The 27,155-nt window shown below is 39.6% G+C and overlaps 1 protein-coding gene across 2 annotated transcripts in view; it reads left to right on the top strand.

The window, feature by feature from the left end:
* The first annotated feature begins 3,980 nt into the window (after window positions 1-3,980).
* LOC121959637 (long-chain fatty acid transport protein 6) overlaps window positions 3,981-27,155 on the top strand; it is a 64,809-nt gene continuing 41,634 nt past the window's right edge. For both annotated transcript variants that reach the window (XM_042509054.1, XM_042509056.1), the window contains exons 1-4: window positions 3,981-4,557; window positions 9,483-9,686; window positions 10,805-10,963; window positions 26,798-26,922. In XM_042509054.1, the coding sequence (XP_042364988.1) occupies window positions 4,080-4,557; window positions 9,483-9,686; window positions 10,805-10,963; window positions 26,798-26,922 (966 nt within the window). In that variant the 5' untranslated portion in view covers window positions 3,981-4,079. The remainder of the gene's footprint in view (window positions 4,558-9,482; window positions 9,687-10,804; window positions 10,964-26,797; window positions 26,923-27,155) is intronic.

Genomic DNA, 27,155 nt, shown 5'->3' with positions numbered 1-27,155 from the left:
GCAGCAGATACTTCTGTATCTTTTTCCAGATGGCAGCAGGGTGAACAGGCTGTGGCTGGGATGGCTGCTGTCTTTCAGTATCGTTTGGGCTTGGGATGTTTCCAGTCAGTAGGCTTTCTATTGCTATTCTGTAGAAGTTAACCAGGATCTTGCTCTGGAATTTAGCTCTCCTAAGTATCTGTAGGAAGTAGAGCCTTTTCTGTGTTTTTTAACCTAGGTGGCTATGTGTGATGAACAAGATAGGTTCTCAGTGGTAGTAATTCCAAGGAACCTCAAAACAATTCATACAAATAGCAAAACACCATGGATTACCTGCAAAAGCCAGTCTCTTGCTCAAAATCCTTAGTTCATCTCTCAAAAGTAAATATCTGTGTCAATGAACATGTCAGTGCCATCAGAATGACAAGTGCTTGTGTCATTGTGTACGGATAAGACAGTAAAATTGCTTAGTCATGTTGTCACTATAACAGTGTACTCTGGAGGGATGTTCTGATGTAAACTATGGCTAAAGTTTTGATGACAATTATTGTAAATTGTAAGTTACACCTTAGTGTATGTGGGAGATTAATTGCAAGAGACTGGACAAGATTCACATTTACGCTTTTACTGTTTGTACTGTAATTTCTTGACAGACCATGTCATTGCGATACAGAAAGGAAAAAACAGTACTGCATAGCACAAAGAAAAAAACAAAAAAGTAGAAATGTGAACATAGGACAATCTCCTTAGGGAAAACTGTACATGCAGTGCTGTAGGAATTACAGTGCAGTCTTCCTACACCTCCTGATGTTTCTGTCTGTTGGGCCACAAATTCTCATCCACATCACAACGAATATCTTCTCTTGTGATGCAGCGTGGAAGGAATCTTTTAGAGTGTCTTATCCAGCCTCTGCAGGCATCTGCTGTGATGCCATCACACACTGCATCCATGACAGCCAGAAGGGTCATCTGCGTATGTGGCTGGCGATCATATACTTTCCGTCTCCATGCTGAGAAAAATCTTCAATTGGTGTTAAGGAATGGGGAGTAGGGCGAGACAAAGCATCCTGTTGTGGGTCGCAAACCATTGCCTGATGATGTTGGAGCGATGGAAACTGACATTGTCCCAAACTATCATGTATTTTGGCAAGTCATCTCCAATCTGACCCCTCTCTTGCTCAGGGATGAGGTCCCTGTAGAGAGTGTCTAAAAAGGTGACAAGACGCTCTGTATTGTATGGCCCAATTATGGGAATATGCGTTAACACACCATTCTCAGAGATAGCAGCACCCATGGTTATGTTCCTGCCCCGCTGGCCTGGCAAATCAACTGTAGCTCTGTGGCTGATGATATTTCGACCACGCCTTCTGCGTTTTGTTAGGTTGAAGCCAGCCTCATCCATGTAGATGAAACTGTGCAGTAGTTCACTTGCTTCCAGGTCCATTAAATGCTACATCCAGAAGACACAAAATGAGTTTTATGAATTACATGCATTTTCATTTTGGTCAAGATACAGTTACATCAAATGTATACAGCACATATTGCATCTTCTTTTCTACAGCCATAGCACATGTTTTACCTGCACATACTGGTAGCGCAGCTCCTTCACTCTTTCACCATTTCTTTCAAATGGAACAGTGTACAACTGCTTCATAGTCATTTGGTGTCTTTTCAGCACCCTGTCAATGGTTGATATCTATATAGTAATGCAAAACACAAAACTGAGTAAGATAAAATGTCACTGTTTAAAGTATACTTGCTGTATATTGTAAAATGCAAATGGAATACTGTAATATTGTATGAAGCATTACAGAAAGTATACAGTAATACAGTACAGTGCCTATTGTTAGATTACATACCTGTTCTGCCGATGAAAGGTCTATATGATTGAGGACACAGTTGTTCTACCAACATTTGGCTGCACTCTTTGACCAGGGGGGACCTGAACACAAGTTGTATTCACAGAGCCTTCAGTCACTGCTAAACAGCCTCATCATGTTGTAGAAAAGATAGCCAGGCAAAAGCCTTTAAAGAATGTATGATTGTAGGTATTTAGAATCCTATCAAAAGTTTCAACCAATATCAGAAAAACTAATCTCTATTGCAATATTCACAGTAAATAATCTGCTGAAAATTCATCATAATTGCTAATCAAACACAGACTTCCTATAGTTAAGCATTTAGGTTAATTGTACAGCTAATCAGTTGTCCTCTAACATCATGGTTATGAATTTAATATTATATGAAATATCCCTAAAATATGTCATCAGTTTACGCAATAATTGTAAAGAACTCCCTGAAGGAAAAAGGTTGGGAACCACCGTACACAGCCAAATACTAGGTTTTAATCTAGTCTTGTTTAAAAGTTCAGCATGAGTAAAAATAGCAACATAATTTAATATTTGTCATATCTAACCATCATAATAAATCTATAGCTGTCCAACAGTGCTGTGTCGATTGTGAAAGTGTTTGGATGAGCGGCTCTCGAGAAAGCTGCATCCGCAATACCACATACTGAGAAATGGGCCCATTCCAAATAGGCATGTTTTGAACAGCCACTGCACTAGTAAACATAATCATCAGTAAATCTTAGCTCTCACAGACCACCTTTACTGGTAGTTTTGAAATCTTATTTACATGAGGGACAGTAATCAGTGACCAGTTTTGGAACATCCTGATAGTTCTGGCAATTCTTTTTCATTCCCACATCCAGAAGGAAGAAAATGAAACTTCTTTTCTCTGTTTTTAGAAGAGATCACCTTAGTGCTTCAAGACTATTGAAAGGAAAACAAGCAAAGTCTCTCTGAGCTCATGATGAACTCATATTATTTGAGGATCCTGTGAGTAAGATTGTATTACTACTTATTAGGCTGCTAATTTAAAAAATAAAATAAAATAAAATAAACAATAGGTTTAGCATTTCAATAATATCCGTGAAGATAATGCAATTGTTTTTTAAGTTTAGATCAAAATTATTTAAGTTTAGATCTGTTACTTATGTTAGAATATTATTATTTTTTAAATAAATAATTTAATTTATCTTTCTTACCTGATTTTCTTTGTATGTGTAGAAGTGTTCTATGTGCTTATAGATTTTTTGCCTTTTCCATAATCCAATGTTGTCTATTGAAAGTATGTGTATTGGTCTTTTATTATGGATAGCCCTATCTTTGCTAATCACACAACTTTAATATTCATTCATATCTGTCAAAATATATTTCAGACTGTGGACACCTTAGTGAAGTGACTCAGTCATCCATATGTTCTATGTTAGTGCACCAGCTATTGAACATCTCGGGAAATACAGACTACATTTTTACTGTGCATGTGATGTGCCCAATATTAGGAAGGTTACTATTGAAATGTAATAGGGTACATATTACGAGTTACCCTGTTATGAATGTAATAGGCTAAGTTTCATAACTATTTCATTTACTTATTCAAAATAATTTAACTCACTACATTTGATTACTTTTTGATTACTTTTCTAACAAATGTTTTAAACAGGACAATAAAGCTGGCAAGACCTAAAAAGAAGTAGTACATAAATGCTGCGTCAAATTTATCTGTCGCTTTGCTGACCCGCATTGTCCAAAAATCTGCCAAAAGAAACATTCCTGCACTGCAAAAAATGTAAAGCAGCAGAAGGAATGTTTTATTCAACATGCAAACCTTTGACTGAAAATATTTAAAAAAAATTTTTTTTTTACATTTCTAACCCCTTTGTGATCACCAACATTTTGATTAGTAACTGCAATGATATATTTTTTCTCAGTAACTGTAACTGATTACAATTACATGTATTTGGTAATTTGATTACTACAACTAGTTACACATGTAGCCTAACTTTTTACCCCCCAGCACTGGATGCACCTAATAATATGACGCAATATGACGCTGTGACATGTCTTATTTTTAACCTCTTTGGGGCGGGGCATCTTTACCGCTGAACCAATCGGTTCGTCCCTCACAGTTCAGTGACAGTGACTGTGCTGCTGGAAGTTGGATAGAAGTGTTCGTTGAGGTACAGGTTTTGAAGGCAGCCTGCTACTGGAAGTTTTTGAGCAGTCTTACAGTGAGGAGTGGTGTTGTTCGTTAAGATGATACCTGTGGTGGTGAGTAGTGTTTTGGCAGGACTTGTGGCCCTTGTTGTTTACCAGAGGATGAACTACCCCTTCTTCTGGGTGGATTTGATTTATTATTTGAAACTTCGGAGGTACGGGAAGACGTTGCAGGCTCGTATGCAGAAAGGAATCATCACATACCTCGACTGTTTTCTCGACCAGGCGAGAAGGAACCCGAACAAACCCTTCATCATCTTCGAGAAGCAGACTCTGACATACCAGGACGTGGACAGGAGAAGTAACCAGTTTGCGAACGCGTTCCGGACGGACGGCTCTTTGAAACAAGGAGACATTGTTGCCCTGCTGATGTTCAACGAACCAGACTTTGTGTGTGTGTGGTTGGGATTGTGTAAAGTGGGCTGTCAGGTTGCCTTTCTCAACGTCAACATAAAAGCCAGATCTGTGCTGCACTGCCTACACAGCTGCGGAGCCAGGACGCTGGTTGTTGGGGCAGGTACTGCACACGTTCCCTTCCTGTTTTACACAGTTTTTTGTTGTTGTTTTACACTCGAATCAGCCAACATTATTTCTGCTTATTTCTATCCTGCCAAAACTTAACAAACAAACAATAAAAACAACACGTTTTACAAATGCTCTACGATTTACTAGCAAACACAATATAGTATGCAAATGAAAAACATAATTAACAGACAAATTGATTTTGTTTTACAAATACAAATGTCCCTTTTAAACAAGCACACAACATATTTCTACTACATTGCGCTTCAGAAGCAAACACAACTTGTCTTGCAAGTAAGCTAAAAAAAAAATGGATTCTACAAAGACAAAAAAATATCACTTGACTTTTGGCACAATTTTTCTCCTATAAATGATGCTGGGATTTTGTCACAAACGTCCAAGGTAATTCTACCTCCACAGCAGCAGGTGGCGTTGTGAGTCAGTTTAAAGACAGGGGTCAGCCACTGAGGATTACAGCATTGTGCCCAGTGTTGCCAGCTTTGTGACTTTATCACTACATTTAGCAACTTTCAGATCCCCTTAGCTACTTGTGACAAATTCAGCAACTTATTCATAACATCCTGCTCATATATATAGAAATATAGATGTGTTGCATGGTAAGTGCAAGATTTGTCTTTGAACAAGTAAAAGTAAACAGGAGAGCTGCTGTATTTCCAGATTAAAAAGTATGTTACAGCCTTACATGCATCCTCTGTTGAGGTAGAATTACCTTGGACGTTTGTGATAAAATCCCACCATCATTCACAGTAGAAATATTGTGCCACAAGTCACATGATATTCTTTTTTGTTTTTGTAGGTTGGTCATTTCTGAAACAAGTGTGAAAAATGAAATTACATGAATTCTTGATCGTGCTCTATCTTTGGAGCTGAAGGTTGAGTTGATTAAAATCAGCGGCTACTATTAAGATTCCAGCTGGCTGCTAGGTGTTGTTGCTGCTGATGGCTGCGCTCAGTTCCTGCAGGGCATTTTTTGAGCTTGTATCAAAGTCTTGAGTCTTTATGGCTCCCAACTAGGTCTGCCCATCAACAACAGTGCAACAGCTTGATCTGGGATGTCAGGTGTTATTTGTTAAGTTTGGCAGGATATTAGAGCCATAGAGTTTTCTATAGCTACTTCCAACAAAAATGGAAATTGGACTGATTTACACACACATAATAAGATACAAATTAGAGAACTTGGTATTATTATAATAAATACAGAAGACTAAACTACACTTGATAGTCCAAGCAGAGCCAGAGCCAGACTTTTCTGGGCCCAAGTTAGGGTTCAAAAACTCCAGCAGCAAACTGTTCTGGAGAGGTTCCTTCATATGGAAAGTACACATACAATGCATTTTAATACACTAATACACTTTTGATAAAAATACAGATACAATAAAAAGAACAACATCAGTTGAAATCTAATTTTTAACAAGTGACTTTACTTTCTTTTTTTTTTTTTTTTTTACTTTTGTATAATTGGCTCTTTGGTGCATCAACACCATGTCAGCAGGATGGGGGAAAAGGAATTTTGACTTATTCCAAGGCAGTAACCTCTGTCACTGGGCTTCTTTTAGTCACATCAGAAACATTAAAATGAAGTCTAAATTTGGACATTTTACCTCAGGGATTCAAAAATGCATTAATCATAATCACACTCACAGCAGTGAACCCTGACATAGTTACCACTCCATGGACTGTACCAAGGCAAGGGTATAAAAAAGAGAAAAACAACTATCACTACAAAGAGCAACTTTAGCCAATGAAAATACAAGTAGTTAAGAAAGTATGTGTATATGTGGAACCTGGGATAGGAAATGTGGAGCAGTATGTAATTGTGCAGAATGAAATGGACATACAACAATAGAAAAAAACATACTTAAAAAAGCACTGTGCAAAAAGTGCTACATTTAAATGGTGACTTGAGGTAAAGGGTTCATGTATGTGCAGGCAGTTTGTTTTTTGGTTTTAAACCACAAACCGAAAAACTGAAATACAGTGCATTTTTCTTTTTTAATTTAAAAAAAAAAATGAAAAAACGGGAAAACTGACTTATTTTTCCATTTTTGTTGTCGAAATCAAAAAACAAAAAATGACAATACCAAATTCAAATAACTGTCCCAAGTTTGGTTTTTGCAAATTCTGTTTTTTAATTTACATGTTTTGCATGGAAGAGTAAAGTGGATATGAGACAGATTGGTGACGTCACCGGAAGTAGGAGTAGATATACTGTATCAAAATGAAAGCCTAGAACAGTTATTCTTGCAAGCGCACACACTGTAGTGTTTGAAGAAAAATAAGTAAATATATGAATAAATAGACGTGGACCAAAAGAAGTATATTAGCAAAACTGATTGTTGATTTCATGCAGTTTAATATCATGTATGTGCACACAGCAAGAGTCAAGTTTTCAATAAATAACTGCAGTTTTTGGTGCGAAAAAGTAATATAGTCTATAGAATTGTAGTTTAACGTAAGTAATTATTGTGTGTGCAGCGTTGTTGCTGTTAGGACTGATATTTAAGTTGGATTCCACCGTAATGCCCTGTTGCTTGAGTAAACCCAATGAATAGTCAAGCTGATGTTTATCCTTTCTACCAGTAGATGGCATGTTTTCTTATATAGACCAACAATTCTCCAAGTTATTTGATACAGATGTAGTTTATTTATTTACTTTGTATTTTTTAATATTATTTCACATACTTAAATGCAGTGTCGGGAAGTAATTAACCAAAAGTAATCAAACTAGTAATTTTATTTATTTATTTATGTCTAGTTGGCTACTAAATCTACAAATAATTTGGGGCCAAAAAAGGAGAGAAATGATTTTTATTTTGTATTCTCTAAGCTTGACTGGCAGCTGGCCTGTGAAAAATATCTGTAGTTTTTAATGATTTTAATCTGAATTTGTAACACTAAAGTTGATATTAGATCTCAGTAAGTCATATTAGTCACAAGTATTGATTGTTGCTATTAGTGTTGCTAATATACTTCTATTGGTCCAGGTCTATTAATTCATGTCTATTTATTCATATATTTACTTATGCAAATTGAAATTACGGATATGAAATATGAATTTGAAATACACCTAATGGAAACACATCAATTTCAAAAAAAAAAACTTGCTAGCTCTGACGGTCTGGTCAGAATGGTGGAGATGGATTCTGGCATGGTGAGCAGCCTGACAGGATACAGTGATGGTGTACAGAGCATCACATTTGACCATGAGGGGGAGACGGTAGCAGGGAGTGATGGGATTATTAACGTCTGTGTGTGATTCAGTTTTAACGAAAAAATGAAGTGAATCCAGTTGATTATCACATTTTAAAATGTGTTCTTGGGGTAATAAAAAGTTCTTTCTTTTGATAGCTTACTTTGCAAAATAAACATTTTCTAAAGGAACCCTTACCTTGAACAAAATAAGCCAAGATTCCCAAATAATCACTGTTTTAACACAAGTAAACCACTGTGTGGGTTTCTGTTAACCCTCAAATTGCACACATTGAAATTGTGAATATAAAATACTTCTAATGGAAACACGTCAATTTTGAAAAAACACTTAAATTTTATCAAAGAAAAGTTTTCACACTCAGATAAGGTGGTATTTGAGGCAATTTGAAAAAGCCATATTTGGCAAAACTGGGATGGAGACACCTTTTTGGCTTTTCTAGGTCACATGATGCTATGACTAGTGCTTGTCAGTAGAAACTGGCTCCCTCATGATGCAGCAGCAGCTGCAAGAGATGTTATTGCATCACATAACTCTTCAGAAGTTGAGCGGATCACCGAAAGTTTTGAATCCACAATTCCTCTGTAAAATCGTCGACTATCACCTCCCAGAATTCCCTCATACATGGCTGCTCCCACATACAAGGGGCTCGCCTTTCTATTATGGCTCCATCACACACCTACGTGGCCTTGGATTGGAAATAATGACGGCTAGTGTGGTGGCTGCAGTAGAAACAAAGCTGCTAATGTTTTGAACATCCATCACCATGCTGCTACAAATGTTATCATCAGAGGAGAAGTCGCAGAACATCACTCAGTGAAAACATAGTCATCTCACAATTGTGTTTTATCGATATTTCAAAATCTTAAGTTTTGCGAAAATTTGTAAGGGAAACCCGCCTAGTGAAATGCTCTCAGTGTATTAAAAGTAAAGGAACTTGTTCTGCTGGATGCCCCCGTCACACTGCTGCAATATAGAATTATGTTACTATTACTAATGTATGAATTCTTTGAAACCCAAGTAAATGGGCTTGATTTATTTAAAAAAACTTGAAAGAAGGCAACAAGCATCTTGAGAAGAAATGTCATAGCAAGAAATTTGTAGATTTAGAAAATCATAAGCAAGGGAAAACATTTTAAATATTCTTTCAAAGGCATTTTTGCAAAGGCATTTCCTTGTTTGTTTTTGTTTGAGAACTTGAGAAAAAATGACCTGAAAAATAGCAAGAAATTATAAACAAATTACAAGAAAATTGCCTGAGAATTTGCACCAGGAAAAAGAAAAACAGGATAAGGAAAGTAAAAAAACAACAAAACAACAAAAGCCTATAGTATGTATAGAAAAATGAATTACTCCCTGCATGGTCTTGAGATCTGTTTGGTGCAGTTTCCACACCAGGCAGTGAGTGATGTTTCCTGTTGACGTGATGGATTATATTGTCTTTACACCTAAATTCTTTCAGTGTTATGCTCTGTATATTATCATGGAAGGTGTTGTCTTAACCACAACCTCACACACATAATACACATGATCACCTTGTCATATAATTCAGTCTTCTACAATGCCATAAACTACAGCCTCTAAAATGATGTTTGAATGGAACAAACAGCTCTTTGTGCATGTCTGTTAACTGGCTTTGGTTCTGTCTGATGTAGCAGTAGTGAGATGTCCTGCTGTGTTTGTTTCTCCAGATTTGGTGGGTTTGGTGAAGGAGGTGATACCGGATCTGAAGAAGGACAGTATGGCTGTGTGGGTGGTGGATCATACATCTCCTTCTGAGGATTTTAGCAGTTTACTGGACAAGGTTGAACACATGTCTGGAGAAACCCTAAGTGACCTTCCTAAAGTTGACATCATGTCAAACTTTCTCTTCATTTTCACTTCAGGCACCACAGGTACTGCATGAACATTGTATTCCACAGTGATTGCATAACCTATAGATGGTCAGCCACCTTACACTCTGCCAAAATGACATCAAACCTACTCCATGAGAGACACTGGGGAAATTATAAAAAGACAGGAACTAATGTCAAGTTCCATTTAGTAGCTGTTTGGAGAGCCCAATCACATCAGATGATCTTTCTCAGCATATATTTTTTAATTGACAAAGTGAACATGTACAAAATGTTAACATTAAGTTTGTTTTTTTAAAATTGTATTTGTACATTGCATACATTGAATAGAATTGTATTTCATTTCTTATTTTTAAGTAGATCTATCAGTATCAGTTATCAGCCAGTTGAGTTTTTATATATTGGCATATCGGAAGTCGGCAAAAATCCAATGTCGGGCATCCTTAGATAAAGATATGGATGACTTAATGGATGGATAGATATATAGAATTTAGTTAGCAAACCTGATTTGTCATTACAAAGGCTACAGAATTGAATCAATTACAAACAATATGGCTGAGAATGAAATATTAACAAATACAGCAAATTTACTTAAAATGGAGACTGTTGATTGTAGTGGCTGACTGGTAAATATAGATTGGATACTTAGATTGGACCAGTAATCTGTGGGTCAGTCAGTCCAACCTTTTTGTCCAGACTGAAATTTCTCAACAACAGTGGGATGTATTGATATGAAATTTGGCCTATACATTCATGCTCTCCTCAGGATAAAATATAATAACTAATAGCATAAATAAATCTTCTGACTTTTCTTCTATGGGCATCATCAGGTCAACATTTGAATTTGTCCATAGCTTTAATGTGGATTTACCCTGTTGTATATCAGTGCATCAGCACTGTCGCTGTCAGCATGTCAGGATACTGACGTTTCGCATTCAGCTAACAAGTACAGCCTCGTGGAGCTGCTCGCATGGCTTGCTCTTGTCTTAAATACCAAATACAATTCAATCTTACATTGATTATGCGCTACAAATTATGAAGTACAAATTGCTAAAAAAAAGAACATGAGGGACAGGAAAGTAAACCAAGAACAGTTTTAACTATATTTTGAAATATACAGAATGTAGACCATTTCAGTAACTGGTGTCATTCTCTTTCAGGTCTCTCCAAGGCAGCCCGTGTAGGTCATCTGAAAGCGATTATGAGTATGGCCTTCTTTCACATGTGTGGAGCCACATCTGATGACATAATTTACATCACTCTTCCTCTTTACCACATGTCTGCGTCCCTGTTAGGAATTGGTGGATGCATACATCTTGGTAGGTTTATTTATGTTGCACATTTGAGCATCAAGGGAATTGAAATTACTTTACATAAAACAACACAAGCACTGACACAAAGTGCAAAAAAACCACATTTTAATCCCCAAGTCTTTTTTGAAATGACTTAACGCCACTATGCTATCTTTTATTTGGGCTGGTAAGTCTGCCAGGATTCAAAAAGCAACCGTTTAGAGGCCCAAACAGGATGGGGGCTTTGCCTTACTCAACATCTTGCTGTATTATGGGCTGCCAACCTCCAGAAATTTGGTGAAAAAATGGTGTCATTTCCCTGACATCCATTGGTGTGTGATTGAGGCCAACTTGTGTATTTCATCCTCTCTTCCTGCATTACTGTTTGCTCCTCTCTCAGTGCATCCTTTCCAATATACTAGCAACCTTGTGGTACTTTCCTCACTAAAAATCTGGGAATACTCTTGATCCAGTTTTTAGGTTGACTGATGAATTGTTAGGAAGTTTTGAAAACCTTATAACCTTAACCTTAACCTATAACCTTATAACTAAATTTGGTTTATCAATTCAGGATCTATTCAGATACCTCCAATTATGTAACTTTTTTACATATTTAGTTTACAGTGGTTTACAGGATCCTTTATACCAAGACCAAGCTTAAGAAATTGTTTTCTGGTACCTATGATTCTTGTATCAGGTGCACTCTCTATCCAGCGGATCACAAACACACATTTTTGTCTTGCTTGAAGCTTGCCCCCTTTTGGACGTCTTTTTATGACACCCTCTCTAAAGGAATTGAGATTCCCTTAACCCTGTGTCCCCTAATTGCTGTTTTTAGTGTGTCTCCTCTTGAAGGCAGGTTTGCCAAATACCAGGCTGACCTCGTTGCATTCGCTTCACTTATAGCCAAGCACTGTATATTGTCACAGTGGAAAAGCCCCAACCCCCCTGGCACAACTTCCTGGTTGAAGGACTTAATGTCCTTTCTCCACCTAGAAATAAAGTACACAGTCAGAGGATGCTTGTACATCCACACTATTGTTATCCAGATCTTTATTCTTATTAGTGTGGATGCTTATGCAGCCACACTATTCTTCAAATCTTTATTAGTGTAGGTGCTTATGCATTTGGACGGCTACTCCTTCTGTATACTTTGTGCTATTTAAACCATTCAACTATCAGAACGTTCAGCTCGTTCAGGACATTATTAACATGACTTTTCTCATTTCTACTCTTTATACTTTTTAAAATATTAAGCTTTTTAAACTTTTTTTCCCATTTAAATTAATGGGGACATTTTTCAGATTCTCTTTAACCCACTCCACTTTCAAAGTCTACTGCTTCCACATACTTTCAGCTAGAGACTCCATTTATCTGTTTAACAAGTCACAAGGCCTTCAACTCCTCTGGTATGATTCAGCTCTTTTGTATCTTTTACGGTTTTTGAGTTTTGGCGATTTAAGTTTTATCCTCGTTTCAGACGATTTCTGCGTTTATAATGGAGTCAAATGGAGACGGATTGTTGGAGGTCAGAGCACGTGACATCACTAACGAGCTCCCGCACTCTAGATGTCTCTGTCTCTGCTCTTTCACAAAAATGTCTCAAACAAAGTCTTCTGCTGCCCACAGTTTAAGGTCTTCATACGCAATATGTATATCAGAACGTAGGAAAACTTGTGTGTCTGTCTTTCTGCCTGTCTCTGCCTTTCTCTTTCTCTGTGTGTGTTTTTGTTTATCTTTCATTCTTTCCATGTGGCTTTGTCTTTGTCTCTGTGTCTCTGAAGTAGTTCTATAACAAGTATTACTACAACTACTGTTACTACTACCATTACTGCTTACATTGTTCATTTTGTACTGCTTCTTATACTATTCTTATGCTTCTCTTATACTTCTTTTACTATTACCACACTATTATTGCTACTGTAAATACATCTTCTTCCACTACTGCTATTACTGCTTCTTATACTATTACTACCCCTTGTAGTACTGCTATTTTCCTTTACTTCCTGTACTTTTTTGATAAACTGCTACTTCTGCATACTTTGGGCTACAGAAACCATCTAAATGTCAAAATGTTGTGTTCTTCAAGGACATCCATGCCTCTCATTTTATTTTCTACATTTTATGCCTAAAATATTAAACATTGATTATTTTAATCTTTTCAGTTGACATCAACTTCTTCCTATGATACTCTTGCAGTTCTACTTGTAGCTTCTTCACTTTAAAGCAGTTCAGCTTTCATTTCTGCCAGTTTTTCAGATATTTCCATCAATTTGTAATACATCTCTGCATCTTCAGCAATAATTTTATGCATTTTCTTCAATAGATTTATGCATTTTCAAACATGCTCTCAAACTGATTTCAGCTATTAGCATCCATGCGCATGTTCCGCAGGAAATGCATTTTGTAGTTTTTCTTTTTCTTCTTCCTTACGTTTTTTGGTCGCCAAATAGTTCTGCATACTTTGTGCTATTTAAACCATTCAACTATCACAACGTTCAGCTCGTTCAGGACAGGTATGCTATGACTTTTCTCATTTTAACTCTTTAAAATCTTTTTTTCTCCCATTTAAATGAATGGGGAAATTTTTCAAATTCTTTTTAACCCACTCCACTTTGAAAGCCTACTGCTTCTGCATACTTTCAGCTAGAGACTCCATTTAAACTTTGAACGGGTCCCAATCCCTTGAACTATTCAGCTATGATTCAGCTCTTTTGTATCTTTTACTGTTTTTGAGTTTTGGCAATTTAAGTTTTATGCTCTTTTCAGACGATTTCTGCGTTTATAATGGAGTCAAATGTAGACGGAATGTTGGGGGTCAGAGCACGTGACATCACTAGCGAGCTCCTGAACTCTGGATATCTCTGTGTCTGCATTTTCACAAAAAAATCTCAAATAAAGTCATCTGCTGCCCATAGTTCAAGGTCTTCATACATAACTTGTACGTCACAACGTAGGTATTGTCTTCTTACACCTTATTTGCTCCTTTAAGGCATAGGCGTAATATTTGTATGCCTTTTTCTGCCTCAGAGCAACAAGAGATCCCCTCCAGCTCCCATTTGCTGCAATGTTAATTTCTCTCATCAAGTTTGAGCAAAACCCAGATGGAGGGACTTTTTGAAACTGGATTTTCTCAGTCCTTTTTCACTTTATCTACACATTTGACACATCAATCTCTTCAGCACCGTCTTGTGGTGCTCATTATCCACTCATTTTGACAGCATAACTTAAAGTTATGTCTGTGGCGTGTCCATTTAAGTTTTATACTTTTTTCAGACGATTTCTGCATTTATAATGGAGTCAAATTAAGACCGAATGTTGGGAGTCAGAGCATGTGACATCACTAATAAGCTCCTGCACTCTTGATATCTCTGTCTCTGCTCTTTCACAAAAAAATCTCACACAGTCTTTTTCTTCTGCCCACAGTTTAAGGTCTTCATCCACAATTTGTACATCATTACGTAGACATTTTTGTTTTCTTTCACCTCATATGTCCATTTAAGCAATAGGCTTAGTATTTGTATGCCTTTTCTACCTCAGAGCACAAAGAGATCGGCTCCAGCTCCCATTTGCAGCAATGTCAATTTCTCTTATCAAGTTGGAGCCAAACCCAGATGGAGGGGCATTTTAAAACTATTGTATCTCAGTAATGGTCACTTTTTTCAACACATTTGACCAACCAATCTTTGCAGTAGTGTGTTCAGTAGTGTTCGTTCAGAGTGAAGCATGGAGAGGGACATTATATGTTGTATGCCAGCATTGGCAGCATGAAGTGTTTTGAGTGTGGCGACGTGGGACACAAGCAGATCGCTTGTCTGCATAGGTTGGCGGAGGGGTACTTCGAGCGGCCGAGGGCCGCGTTGTGCTGGCGGCCACTGACGAGTCGGCGGTTTCTGCAGCTCCGAGTGGAGACAGCAGCGACACTGAGGCCGAGGCAGGAGAGAGACACAGTGGGCAGATGGACAGCCAGGCTGAAGAACAGCGAGCTGGTTCTGACAGAGGGGTGACTGATGACAGCCAGGCTGTCACACTGGAGGAACTCCGAGTGGTTGAGGGGGAAGTGAGTGAGCAGGCTGGAGTTAGTGGTGTTTTAGGCCTGGTAGCAGAGTATGAGCGGAGTCAGGCTGCTGCTGCTGCTGTGGGAAGTGCAGCAAGTGAGGAGGAGATGGAGTATGACACTGACTCTGACTGTGTTTCTGTAGCAGACTCTCAGTCATACAGTGGAGAGCTGCACACGCTGGAGGAGATTAATGATTTCCTTGATGAAACATTTTGTAAATCAGTGAAAGTGTCTGATTATTTTCCTGATACCGAGTAGTTCATTAAAAGTGTGATGACTTTGCAGAAGGTGGTTGGCATGGACCTGCTAGATGAGAAAAAACGGTTCTGTCTAAAAAAACATGTAACAAGTTTGAGAAAGTTACTGAAGGCCAGCAAAGGAAGAAAGACTAAAAGTCATGATGTTGTTGCACTGGGTGATCTTTCTCTTACTGTTTTTTTCTGCCTGATGACACCTCTCTCTCTCAGCTTTGTATGCACAAGGTGAGGGTCGGCTCTTTAAACATCAGTGGTGGGAGGGATGGACAGAAGAGGGCCGCTATTACGGAAAGGATCTCACAGAAAAGAATAGATGTCATTTTTCTGCAGGAAACACACAGTGACAGGAACAATGAGATAGACTGGGGTTTGTGGTGGAAGGGACAGTTTTTTTGTCTCATGGGACTAATCTCTCTGCAGGCATAGCAACTGTATTTTCTTCAGGGCTTCATGCACATATCATCTCTACTGCAGAGATTCAGGTGGGCAGGGCTTTAGCAGTCAGGGCAAAAATACAGGATGTTTCTTTCTGTTTTTTAAACATTTATGCTCCCAATCGGGGTTCAGACAGGCTGGAAGTTTTTCAGAAACTACACAGTTTTTTAAAGCAGTGTGATCAGGGTGAGTGGTGGGAGGGGACTGGAACTGCACCGTTAATTTCAAATTCGACAGGACAGGAGAGGAACCTCATCTGCAGTCATCCACCTCCCTGTCACACGTCATCTCGAAGTCAGGTATAGTGGATGTGTGGAGGGTCAAACATCCCCAGCAGAGGCAGTACACATGGGTCAAGGTGTCAGATGGTAAGGTGAGTGCAGCCAGACTGGATAGGGTTTACATGTCGCAGAGTTTCAGTAATAGACTCTTGAACAGCAGCATTTACCCTGTAGGTTTTACTGACCATCACTTAGTACCTTTAGACGTCCATATCTCACCAACCACTAAGAGCAGCTCATACTGGCACTTCAACATCAAGCTGCTTCAGGACAATGACTTTCTTCTGAAATTTAAGACCTTCTGGGGAATTTGGAGAGGAAAGAAGAAGGACTTTACCTCTTTCAGTGAGTGGTGGGATGTAGGGAAGGCTCATATACGAGTTTTCTGTCAGCAGTACATTCTACAGGGAGGGTCAAGAAAGTCATTGACAATCTAGAAAATGAAATCAGGTCATTGGAAAACACCTTATTCTCTCACAGCAGTGCAGACAGTCAGAAGCTTCAGCAGAAGAAACAGGAGCTTCGTTCTTTTTTACACAAAAGAGCTAAAGGGGCTTTGGTCAGGTCACGGATTATCAGTATCAGAGACATGGACACACCCACCTCCTACTTCTTCAACCTGGAGTGGTCCGTCTCTCAGGCCAAACAGATGGTGTGTCTCAGTCTTTCTGACGGTATGGTGATGACTTACCCGGTCCAGATGAGACAGCATGCTGTAGAGTTCTACAGCACCCTCTTCAGGATGGAGGACTGCAGCAGTGACGGTGTGGATGAGCTGCAGCAGGGGCTCCCTCAGCTGGGCTCCGGTGGCAGAGCGGTGCTGGATGCTGACATCTCTCTGGAGGAGCTCACTGCTGCTGTGGGTCAGATGGCTCCTGGAAGAGCTCCTGGACTGGATGGACTGCCTTTAGACTTTATAAGCACTTCTGGGGGGTATCTGGGGCCTGACCTGCTGGAGGTGCTGCAGGAGTGCTATCAGGCGGGGCTGTTACCTGCTTCCTGTCGGCAGGCAGTCCTCTCGTTGCTGCACAAAAAAGGGGACTTGGCTCTTCTTAAGAACTGGAGACCAGTGGCTTTGATGTGCACAGATTACAGACTTTTTTCTAAGGTGCTCTCCAACAGGCTGAAACACTTCATGGATTTATTGATTCACAGGGACCAGTCATATTGCATACCGGACAGATCCATCATGGACAATCTTTTCCTCATGAGGGAGTTATTTGATGTTTGCAAATTGTACAATATTGATGTGGGGGTCATTTCACTGGATCAGGAAAAAGCGTTTGGCAGGGTCGATCATGGTTTTCTTTTTTCCACTTTAAGAGCTTTTGGTTTTGGAGATGGGTTCATGTCACTGTTGGGTTTGCTGTATAAGGACGCTTTTTGTTTGCTGAAGGTGGGCGGTGGGCTGAGCTGTCCAGTACAGGTTCAGAGAGGCATTAGACAGGGATGTCCCATCTCTGGTCTCTTGTACTCCTTAGCTATTGAACCTTTTTTGTGCAGGTTAAGAGCTCGGTTGTCAGGTCTCATGTTACCAGGTTTGTTTCAGCGTCCCTCTTTGTTTGGGTTTGTTGGCTGGGCAGTAGGCAGACAGGCCAATTCCAAAGCTACCGAGAGACCTCAGCTGGGGGCGACAGGGTATGAAGGTTTTAGGGGGTTTTCCTGGTAACAGAGGAGTTTCAGAGAAAGAACTGGGTTAAGGAGAAGGTGTGTGCCAGACTGTCTAAATGGAAATGGCTGCTGCCGCAGCTTTCCTAAAGGGGCAGGGTCCTGATCACTAATAACTTGGTTGCCTCCACCCTTTGGCACAGGCTGATAGTCCTGCCTCCACCAAGGGGCCTGGTTGAAAAGGTTCAGAGGGTGGTCGTGAACTTCTTCTGGTCAGGGCAGCACTGGATGAGGTCAGCAGTACTGTACCTGCAGGTACATGAGGGAGGACAGGGCCTGGTGGACATTGCATTTCCCTCTTTTTGGAGGACACATTGCTACTATCCTTCGCGGCCTTCCATTTCCCAAGATTCCTTGTGCACCCGCGATCTTCAAAAAATGAAAAATTAATTGTCATAATGGCGGCACAGAGTGGAGATCGGAGCGTTGATTTAACTTAATGTGGGTTTTTACTCATTTGAAAATTAAACGCCAGATATGTTAAACTTAGAGGGACATTAAAATCTCATAATTTCATTCATAATACGTGACGTTAGTAATGCTAACACGTAGCCTTCTAGCATACTAGCTATGGGAATGTAGAGCCAGCTCGGCGCTGTAGTCCCGCTACAGAGGAGAGCTCTGCCCGCTGAGTGAGGCTCTACTGCCCGGAGATAAATCTGCTTCCGACACGGACAGAGGCAGAAACAAGAAAGAGCCGCATGAGAGGTTAGGGGTCACAGGACATAGTTCAGGTGCTAAAGGGGACGCTGGCAGCTCGTAACAGGACTGAGACTTTTGTTGACATCTGTGGGGTGCGGGAGGTGCTCTGTTCGGTTCAGGAGAACTCTTTGGTGGTCAGCTTTTGATTTTTTTCTGATGTCGTTTGATGTCTTGGAGGAGCTGAAAAATAATCAAAAAAATTTCCGAACAAATTATAGTTACTCCCATAGCTAGCAGTGAATGCATACAGTTTGTTCACACAATGTAGGAAAACTTGTGGTGGTAGGTTTGAATTGGGTTTAAAAGCCGACTACCCAACACAGCTGGCTCATGGGACCTCAAAAGGAAGGGAGAGCCAATGAATTCTCCTTTTATTCCAATACAAATTGAGATGAGAAATTTCTGGAAATTGGCTGCGGCAAATATTTCTTTACAAAGTGATTTGGGATATCTAGCAGATATATAGAGACTTCAAAGCATATCACACACAATACAAATATTACTTGCAAAATAGAAGTCTGACATTTTTTTGAAATAGTATTTCTTTCCAACTCGTAAAACACACAACGAGCAACGCATTGCTGACCCTTCACTCCAGGGTCACCCACCCACCCACATGTCCTTGCAGGCATAATTCACAAAATAGTAAATAAGAGAAAGATTAGAATGAACTAGAAAATTTTGGCAGAAATTTGGAGGGTGTCTGCCGCTGAGCCATGTTCTTCCCGCGTGTTAAGCTTGGTAAGGAGCTACTAATGTGTGTTAGGGGAGGAGGGGGGTGGCAACACTTACACACAGGGCCTATTAAGGGCCCCCTCCACCTGAGGGGCCACAGGGGCCAATCAGTGCCCCACTTGTGGCCCCTCCTCTGGTGGGCCCACAGGTGGACCATCGATTACTAACTGTTGTCTTGAATTGGCCACAAGGGCCAAATAAGGGCCCACTCCACCTGAGGGGCCACAAGGGCCAATGATGGCTATATAAATGGTCAGTTAACCATAAATTACTAGTGGACAAGTGGACCAGCCATCACTTTACATTGGAAAGGTCACGTAAACACCAGAATGGCTCTGTGTGTGTGTGTGTGTGTGTGTGTGTGTGTGTGTGTGTGTGTGTGTGTGTGTGTGTGTGTATGTGAATGTTAAGGGCCTACTCCAGCCGAGGGGCCACAAGGGCTAATGATGGCAATATAAAATGTCAGCTAATCATTAATGACTAGTGGACAAGTGGACCAGGCATCACTACTTGGCATCTTTGCATTGGAAAGGTCACACACACACACCAGAATGGCACTTTGTGTGTGTGTGTAAGTGTCTGTTGTTATGGTAATTAATGGCCAAACTGCACCCCTGCTCCCCCCCTCTCCTTTTAGTTCAGCTCAAAGGAGGCAGTTGGATTTAATGGAAATGTCCCTATCAAACTGGTCCATTTTACAGCCATACCTTTCACCAAATAGTCAAAACATGACATCGGGGAGAGAGAGGAGATTGTAATGAATGCAGCCATATCATTTTTGTGTGGAAAAAAATCTCAGCTATAGTGTGAACCATCCCGACATTTTAGGTTTCCTGGAACAGGTCTATAGCTGAGGATCAGGAATGTATTTGGTCCCTAAATCTTTTGTTGCTTTGTATACAACAGTAGTGTTTGAAAGACCTCAAAACTGGAGGCAAATTTGCAAATCCTATAGAATAGAAGAATAGCAAAGGAATGACTGGCCTTACTCTCCCTCTGAGGGGCAAGGACTCGTTGCCTTCATTGGTTAGATTGGTTAGGTTAAGGCAAGAGGAGTGGGATTGGTTTGGGTTAGGTCAAAATGTCACGGTAAGCCAATCAGAGGTAGAGTAAGCCATTCCTTTGCCATCCTGGGATTCACAAACTCGCTAACTTGAGTGATGTGATGTACTTTGTCTGTACTTTCTTAGTGAGGACTGGAGCAGCAGAATTTTGAATCAGCCATGTCTGTCTGATGCGATCATAGGGAGACCTGTAAAGACACCGTTACAGTAGTCAGGTCTACTGAAAATAATGGACTGGACAACTTGGACAACCGTTTCAGATGCTGTTCAGCATGGCATTTCTCCATTGAGATTTTATCTATCCACAGACAGCCTTAACCTCAGTGGGTGTAATGGCATCAATAACATTTTGAATTTTAGAATTGAAACAATCTACAAGCTCATTGACTGAGACCTCAGAAAAGCTGGATGTGGCGGAGAAAACCTGAATAAATATTTCACTGGTGTTTTCAGTGATTTACCTTTTTTTATCACCTCTGCTTGAACACTGTTTGCACTGAGATATTGCTTTCAGAGAAAACAGTAATGATCTGAGAGAGCAACATCAGTCACCAGACCTTAGAAATGTTCAGACCCTTGGAGATAAGTAAGTCTAGAGTGTGCCCCTTATTGTGTGTGGGCTCTATCAAATGCTGAGTCAGGCCATATTTATCAAGAAAACAACACAGTTCTTTTGTCCCTCTGTCCTTGGGACTGTCAACATGGAAGTTCAAATCTGCAACAGTAACTACACAGTAAAAGTCAATACAGATGGACAGCAATAAAGTAAAGTTATCCAAAAGGTTGCACAGTATGTCTTGCAGATATTTATGAACAGACTGTAGCTCCAGAGGGGAATTCAGCCACATATTCAAAAGAAGCAAAATTTGAGTTGTGTAGAGGGACAGGAAAAGGGGGACACACACAGGCTGTCTGTATCTGTGTGTTCTGGCTTTCTTACTTATTTCTGCATTCTTGTATGGTAGGGCTGCCCAAAAGCATGGTGTGGGTTTTGCATTGAGCAGTCTGCAACCAGGATGTATCCATCAGGTTTTAAGTGTTCTGTACAGTTCCAAGATGTTGAAGTTGTCAATAAACTTACTGCCATGCACCCATGGGATCAAGTTTATTGATGACAATAAAAGCCATGCATTTAGGCTAAGAATTCTGCCAAAATATTTGAGTCTTCTCCCCAAAGTTGGAGTGGGGCCTGAAATACATTGGCCTACATTCTGTGATTGACAGTCACTCAGCTTTTCTAGTAGCAGACAAAGGTATACTTTCAGAATTGTGGAGGCAGTTTTTCTTTGCAGCATGTCAGAAGACCAAGTATGGATAATAATCCTCATATTACTTGGATGTGTTGGGAGGATGACTGGCAACAGTTCTGTCAGCTCACTGATTAGATTTTCAGTCTTTGTCATTGTGCGTGTCTATCGAGTCCTCATTTAGTATACTGTCTGGTTTATCAGGTGCAGAGTTAGCATGTTTCCACCAGCCCTCGGCTTATTAATTGATTAGTTATCAGTCAATTTATTTGTTACATGAAATAATAAAGTATGATTTCAGTCAAATGTTTTAGTCATTACTTTAGATAAGATAAGATAATCCTTTAATAGCCTCACAGAGGGGAACTTTGCATCGTTACAGCACTCAACAGTGAACAGGATACGCAGCAAAAAACAATCTAAATAGTAAAAAATACTAAGAAACAAGGTGCTGTATAAATAAACAAACAAGGTGCAAAAATAGTACCAAACAAGTATCCAAACTCAACAGTTAAACACATATATGTACAAAATATATATACACCAATTGCACATGGAGGAAATTGCACCATTGAAAATTGCACTACAGTACAACAGTGTGTGTCTCCTGAAAGCAGTGCTGGTTGTACAGTCTGGACCTACAGTCAAGGACCTACTGTACCTTTCCTACACACATGTGCGTTTCCAGCTCTACTCTACTCGCCTTTTTTGGTTTTCCATTAGGAAAAAGTGCCTGGTACCTTGTACCTGGTACCACCTTTTTTGGTACCTGGTCTCCTGGGGTTCCAAAAAAAGCAGACAGAGTACTATGTGGTACTAAAAGGTGATGTGAAATTGGTCAGAGAGAATCGTCACTGCATCATCAATGCGTGGCATGCAAGGAATACCCTGAATAGCGCAAACAGCAAAGCTATTGTAGCGGCCACAGTTTTGTATCATTTTTTTTCTTTCCCAAAATGGCAACCAGAATGATCACGCTGTAGTCACTCAAGGAGGTGCAAACCTTTCTCACCTTGCTGTCTGACAAGGGTCCCCCCGCCTTTAGGGTGGGGCAGTGTGTCACTGAAGGAGCTTTCCAGTGCAGTCAGAGTGTCATGCATGGGGTGGGACTTATTCACCAGCATGGAAGACAGCTTGGTGATCATCCTCCTACCTCCCACCACCTGCACTGAATCAAGTGAGCATCTCAGGTTGATGACACAACAGTGTCAAAAAAAGTTATTTCAATTGTAGTAATAGTACTAATAAATAAATGTTTAGGATTAAGCAAGACATTCATTTAGGATTTTTGTGGCTTAAAGGTAGGAGCTCTGCTTGAGCTTCTCAGTGCTGCTGGGTGTAACCTCTACCTTCTTCCAACAGAGTGAAAAGGCAGTTATCTGGACGGCTGGGATCTTTAATGATTCTCCTGACCTTATTTTTGTAGCGTCTGGTATAAACATCCTTTCTGCAGGGTACAGCAACACCCAATGAATGAATGAACCCACTTTGCAGGGCCTTGTGGTCTTGTTCAGTGTTGTTTGCATACCAGGCTGTGATGTTCCCCGTCAAAACACTCTTGATGGTGCACTCTTTTTTTTTATATTTTTATTGAACTTTTATGCAAAGCAGGGAAGACAAGGAAAACAAAATACATAACAATAATACGAACAGTAAACAAATTACTAAAACTAAACCTGGCAAGCGAAGACAGGAACAAACAAGCAGACAGAAAAAAACAAAACAAAAATAGATAAATAAAAATAAAAAAAAACCTTTTAAAAATGAATAAGTATTTTTAGGGAGTCCAGAAAGTTCATGGAAGACAGCATTCTGATATCACATCAAGCTATGGCCCCACATCCTTTTTCCAGGCCAGATCTACGTGTAAGCCCCAATCTCATCATCATGATCGTGAGCAATAACAGAGGGGAAAACATTTTCTGAATGTGAAGCCAGGACCTTTGCTAACAACTTAAAGATCTAGATTTAAAACAGATATAGGCCTGTAGGAAGTGCACTTCTCAGGCAGTTTACCCTTTTTTAATACCAAGGAGATATTAGCCTCCATTAAAGATGGAGGGAGAGCTCTAGCTTCAAATGAGGACTGTAAGGATTTCAAATAGAGGGCTAACCAGGGTGGTGGTAAGCTTTTTATAACATTCTGCACTAAATCCATCAGGGCCTGGGGCTTTATTGTTAGGGAATAATTGGATACAATTCTTGATTTCGCTCTGAGTTAATGGTTTACATAATTCTTCCCTCTGCTCATCTGTAATTTTTGGTAACTCCACCTTTGAAAAAAAATGTGTCATTTCTTGCTTAGAGAGTCAATCAAATTGTAAAGCCTAAGTTCTAAGTTCTATTTTGAAGAAGATTAGCAAAATAGCGATTAGGTTTATTACCAAATTCGTGCATCCTTTGCCTCATGAAAAACAGGTTTTTTGGCCATCTTTGTTAGTTAACTCTCTAAGGCGGTCTTATTCATTTGTATTTGTATTTCAAGTTCTTCTGATGGAGATAAATTGTTTTTAGCCTGGAGTTCATAAAGTTCTAGTTCAAGTTTCCTTTGCTCTATTCCACTTTTCTGTTTAAGCCCAGCTGTATAGGATATGATCAGATCTCGAGTGTAAGCTTTCATGATATCCCACGGCAGACCAGGGGAGACATCTGGAGTCATGTTTATTTAAAAAAAAATAGTTCAGTTCTTTTATGAATTTTTCAAAATAAGGGTCGTGATTCAGGAAAGTGCTGTATCTCAAAGGTCTGCTCTGAGACCCAAGATTCAAGTTACTTAAGTCTAAGTAAATAGGCGCATGATCTGATATAAGAATGTCGCCAATACTACAGCTATTGGGGTGAGAGCAAGGTCGATTCGGCAGCTTGTTTTATGTACCCCTGAGTAAACTGTAAATTTAAACCCGCCACGTATCAACTAGACTGAGTTCACAGATGGTATCTGAAACAGCTTTGACAGTGGGTTTTGCACTGGTGGAGATTTATCCATCATGGAAGAAAAGTAGCAGTTGAAGTTACCTGCTGTCACTGTATTGTCTGTCATCAATCCTATCGCCAAACTGGGAGAAAACATGAGATAAAAAATCATTAGATTATATAGGTGGAAAGTATATATTCATAAATGATACCATTTGGCCCTGGAGATGGCCTTTTAACATTACATATCTACCAGATTTATCAGAAATAGTCTGAACATCTGATAGAGGTAGATGCTTATTTACCAAAATAGCGACTCCTCTGCTTTTGCTAGTAAAAGATGAGCTAAACACCTGTCCTACCCAGTCATGCTTTAACTTAAAGTGCTCATTAGCAGACAGGTGGGTTTCTGTCAGAAGCCATTTTGTATTAGGGCAGGCATCATGGCTGCATGTGGATGACAGTATGGATAGCAACTGGAGCTCCCTGAAACTAAACCAAGACAAATAATGTAAATAGTAAAACTGTGTATACCTCCTACATTCCAGCTGCAGATTTTTAGAGAGAACTATGTACAACAAACACCTGGCAGAAATAACAAGTAGACGTTGGGGTCAGACTTTGGTCTGTTACACCTATTACAGATGTGAGCTAGCTTCCCTACTTTAGTAGTGGAAGATGCTAGACCAGCTTTTTTAACACCTTTCTAAAGTTAAATTTATTATACAGTGAGCATAAAAGTAACCTTGAGATAGTACTTAAAATAAAAGTATGTGTAAAATTGGGCTTAGGGGGCCCAGATCTATCTCTTTACAACAAGCGTAAACATACAAATTATGTGGCATTCAAGTATTCAATCAAGTATTTGCATGGCATCAACAATAATATAAGGCAAGTCTCGTATCAATGCACAGGAGGGAGAGAAAAAAAAACAGAAATGAAAGAGGAGATAGATGTGCCAGTCCTGAGGCCAAAATATTGAACTTTATGCTCACCAACTCTTAAAAACAAAAAGCCATCTGTTGTCAGAGAAGTTCAGTAAATTGCCCAGGCCAAATTTAAAGCATGATGTAAAGGGAATCCCTCAGTCAACAGGAATCAGGGGGGATTTGTGCGGTGACACTTTTTTCAAAAAGGCAGCAACATCTTTAGGATGGCTAAGGAATTTCTCCTGAACCCTACTTTAGTGTCTTTTGAAGCTCAAATCAAATCAAATTAGCAGAAGCAAAAAGCCATTGTTAGGCTATAAATGAACTACATCGTGGTTGCACCACTTAAACGTCACCACCCTGAATCAATCAACGTCACTGTAAAAACATGTTAAAACACAATTCCAAAATATTATAAACAGATAAATCTACAAGTTCGAGTGCGACTGTTATATAAAAGCTGTAAAGGTGGGCAAGTGGGTTGAATGAGTTTCTGTCTGGTGTGATGACGTCTAACATCTCCGACAAACACTGTAGTCCCTTTTAGCCACTTGTTAGCAACCGCCTTTTTTAAGACGAGTAAAACCTTAAAAGTTCAAAATTGAGTTTGTATGCAAGTATTTTATGTTGCAGAACAAAATGTCGATAATATATTTAGCCTGTGTTAACCACAGACCTTATTTAAGGCATTTTACCTATTCAAAAAAACCCAGAGACTTTAGACGAGGGAACCAGAAGTGCAAAAAGGCTAACGGACTTCCGCATTTTAGGACTCATTACTTCACCACCCTATTAGCCGAGGGGTCCTCCAGCTCACCGACAACACTGGTTGCTATCTCATGTCTGCTTTCAGTTGGATAAAAAGTTCATTTGTTAAAAAGTAAAGTAAAAGTAAAACTTGTTTTCCAGTGGTGGAGGGGCTATGTGTCAGGAAAAAAAGGAAAAAAAGATGTCAAGGCTGCTGAGTAGTCAAAGGGAATATAAAAGTCGTAAAAAGTGGATGAAATGTGGTCACAAATTATTAATTCTTGATAAATGTTCAAACTAATGAAAGAGATGAAGTTGAGCATGATAAAAATGTGTTTGCACAGTAGCAAAGCAGGAAGTAGAAGAGAACAGATGAACAGCTGTACTTCATGACAAATGCACATAATTTCTGGAAGATTTTCCATTTACATTCAGTACATTCAAAGGTCCAGGGCAAGAAACGACAGGAAACCAACACTACAATAGGTATCCTTTCTGTCAGCCCACAGACCCTTTAGACTTGACAACATAAACTTTTGAAACGAGTCCCTTTTGTATATGCTGTTGGAATGTTTGTTATTGTAGGAAGTAAACAGGGACCAAAGCTGTTGCCTTGGCAACAGTACAGCAATGAAATGGCCTTTAAGGAATTCTCACATCCCAGGACAAAGAGCTGAAACAAAGCAGAGGAAATGTCTCTCTATGGCTCCAGCTGTAATGAATTTGTATCGACAATGGTAGACATGTAGTACTCAAAATCAGAATTTCTATCACTATATTGTGTTCAGTGTTTGTCTTGCCATCTTCTCTCTGTCTTCTCCAGGTGCAACGTGTGTGTTAAAAAAGAAGTTTTCTGCCAGTCAGTTTTGGAAGGACTGTGTGAAACACAATGTAACGGTGGTGCAGTACATAGGAGAGCTCTGTCGCTACCTGTTCAACCATCCCATGGTAAGACTCATCACATTCTCTCCATCCTAAATTATAACTTTTGCCCAGAAGTTTAAAGCCCCACTTTAGTGTATTTTACATTATATACAAACATACAAGCAGTCATCGCAGCACTTTTATTGTGCTGGGATATTGTTGTTTTTAAGCAGGCTGATGATACTGCCATTTAGGGACTTTTGGGTAAAGACACTGACATTTCTGGCTGGAGGCAGCAAAGTCTGTAAAATGGTGTG

Source organism: Plectropomus leopardus, chromosome 20, assembly GCF_008729295.1.
Source record: "Plectropomus leopardus isolate mb chromosome 20, YSFRI_Pleo_2.0, whole genome shotgun sequence".
NCBI classification, from domain to species: Eukaryota; Metazoa; Chordata; class Actinopteri; order Perciformes; family Serranidae; genus Plectropomus; species Plectropomus leopardus.
Note: the sequence above shows the minus strand (reverse complement) of the source record. Positions and strands in the feature narration are given on the sequence as shown.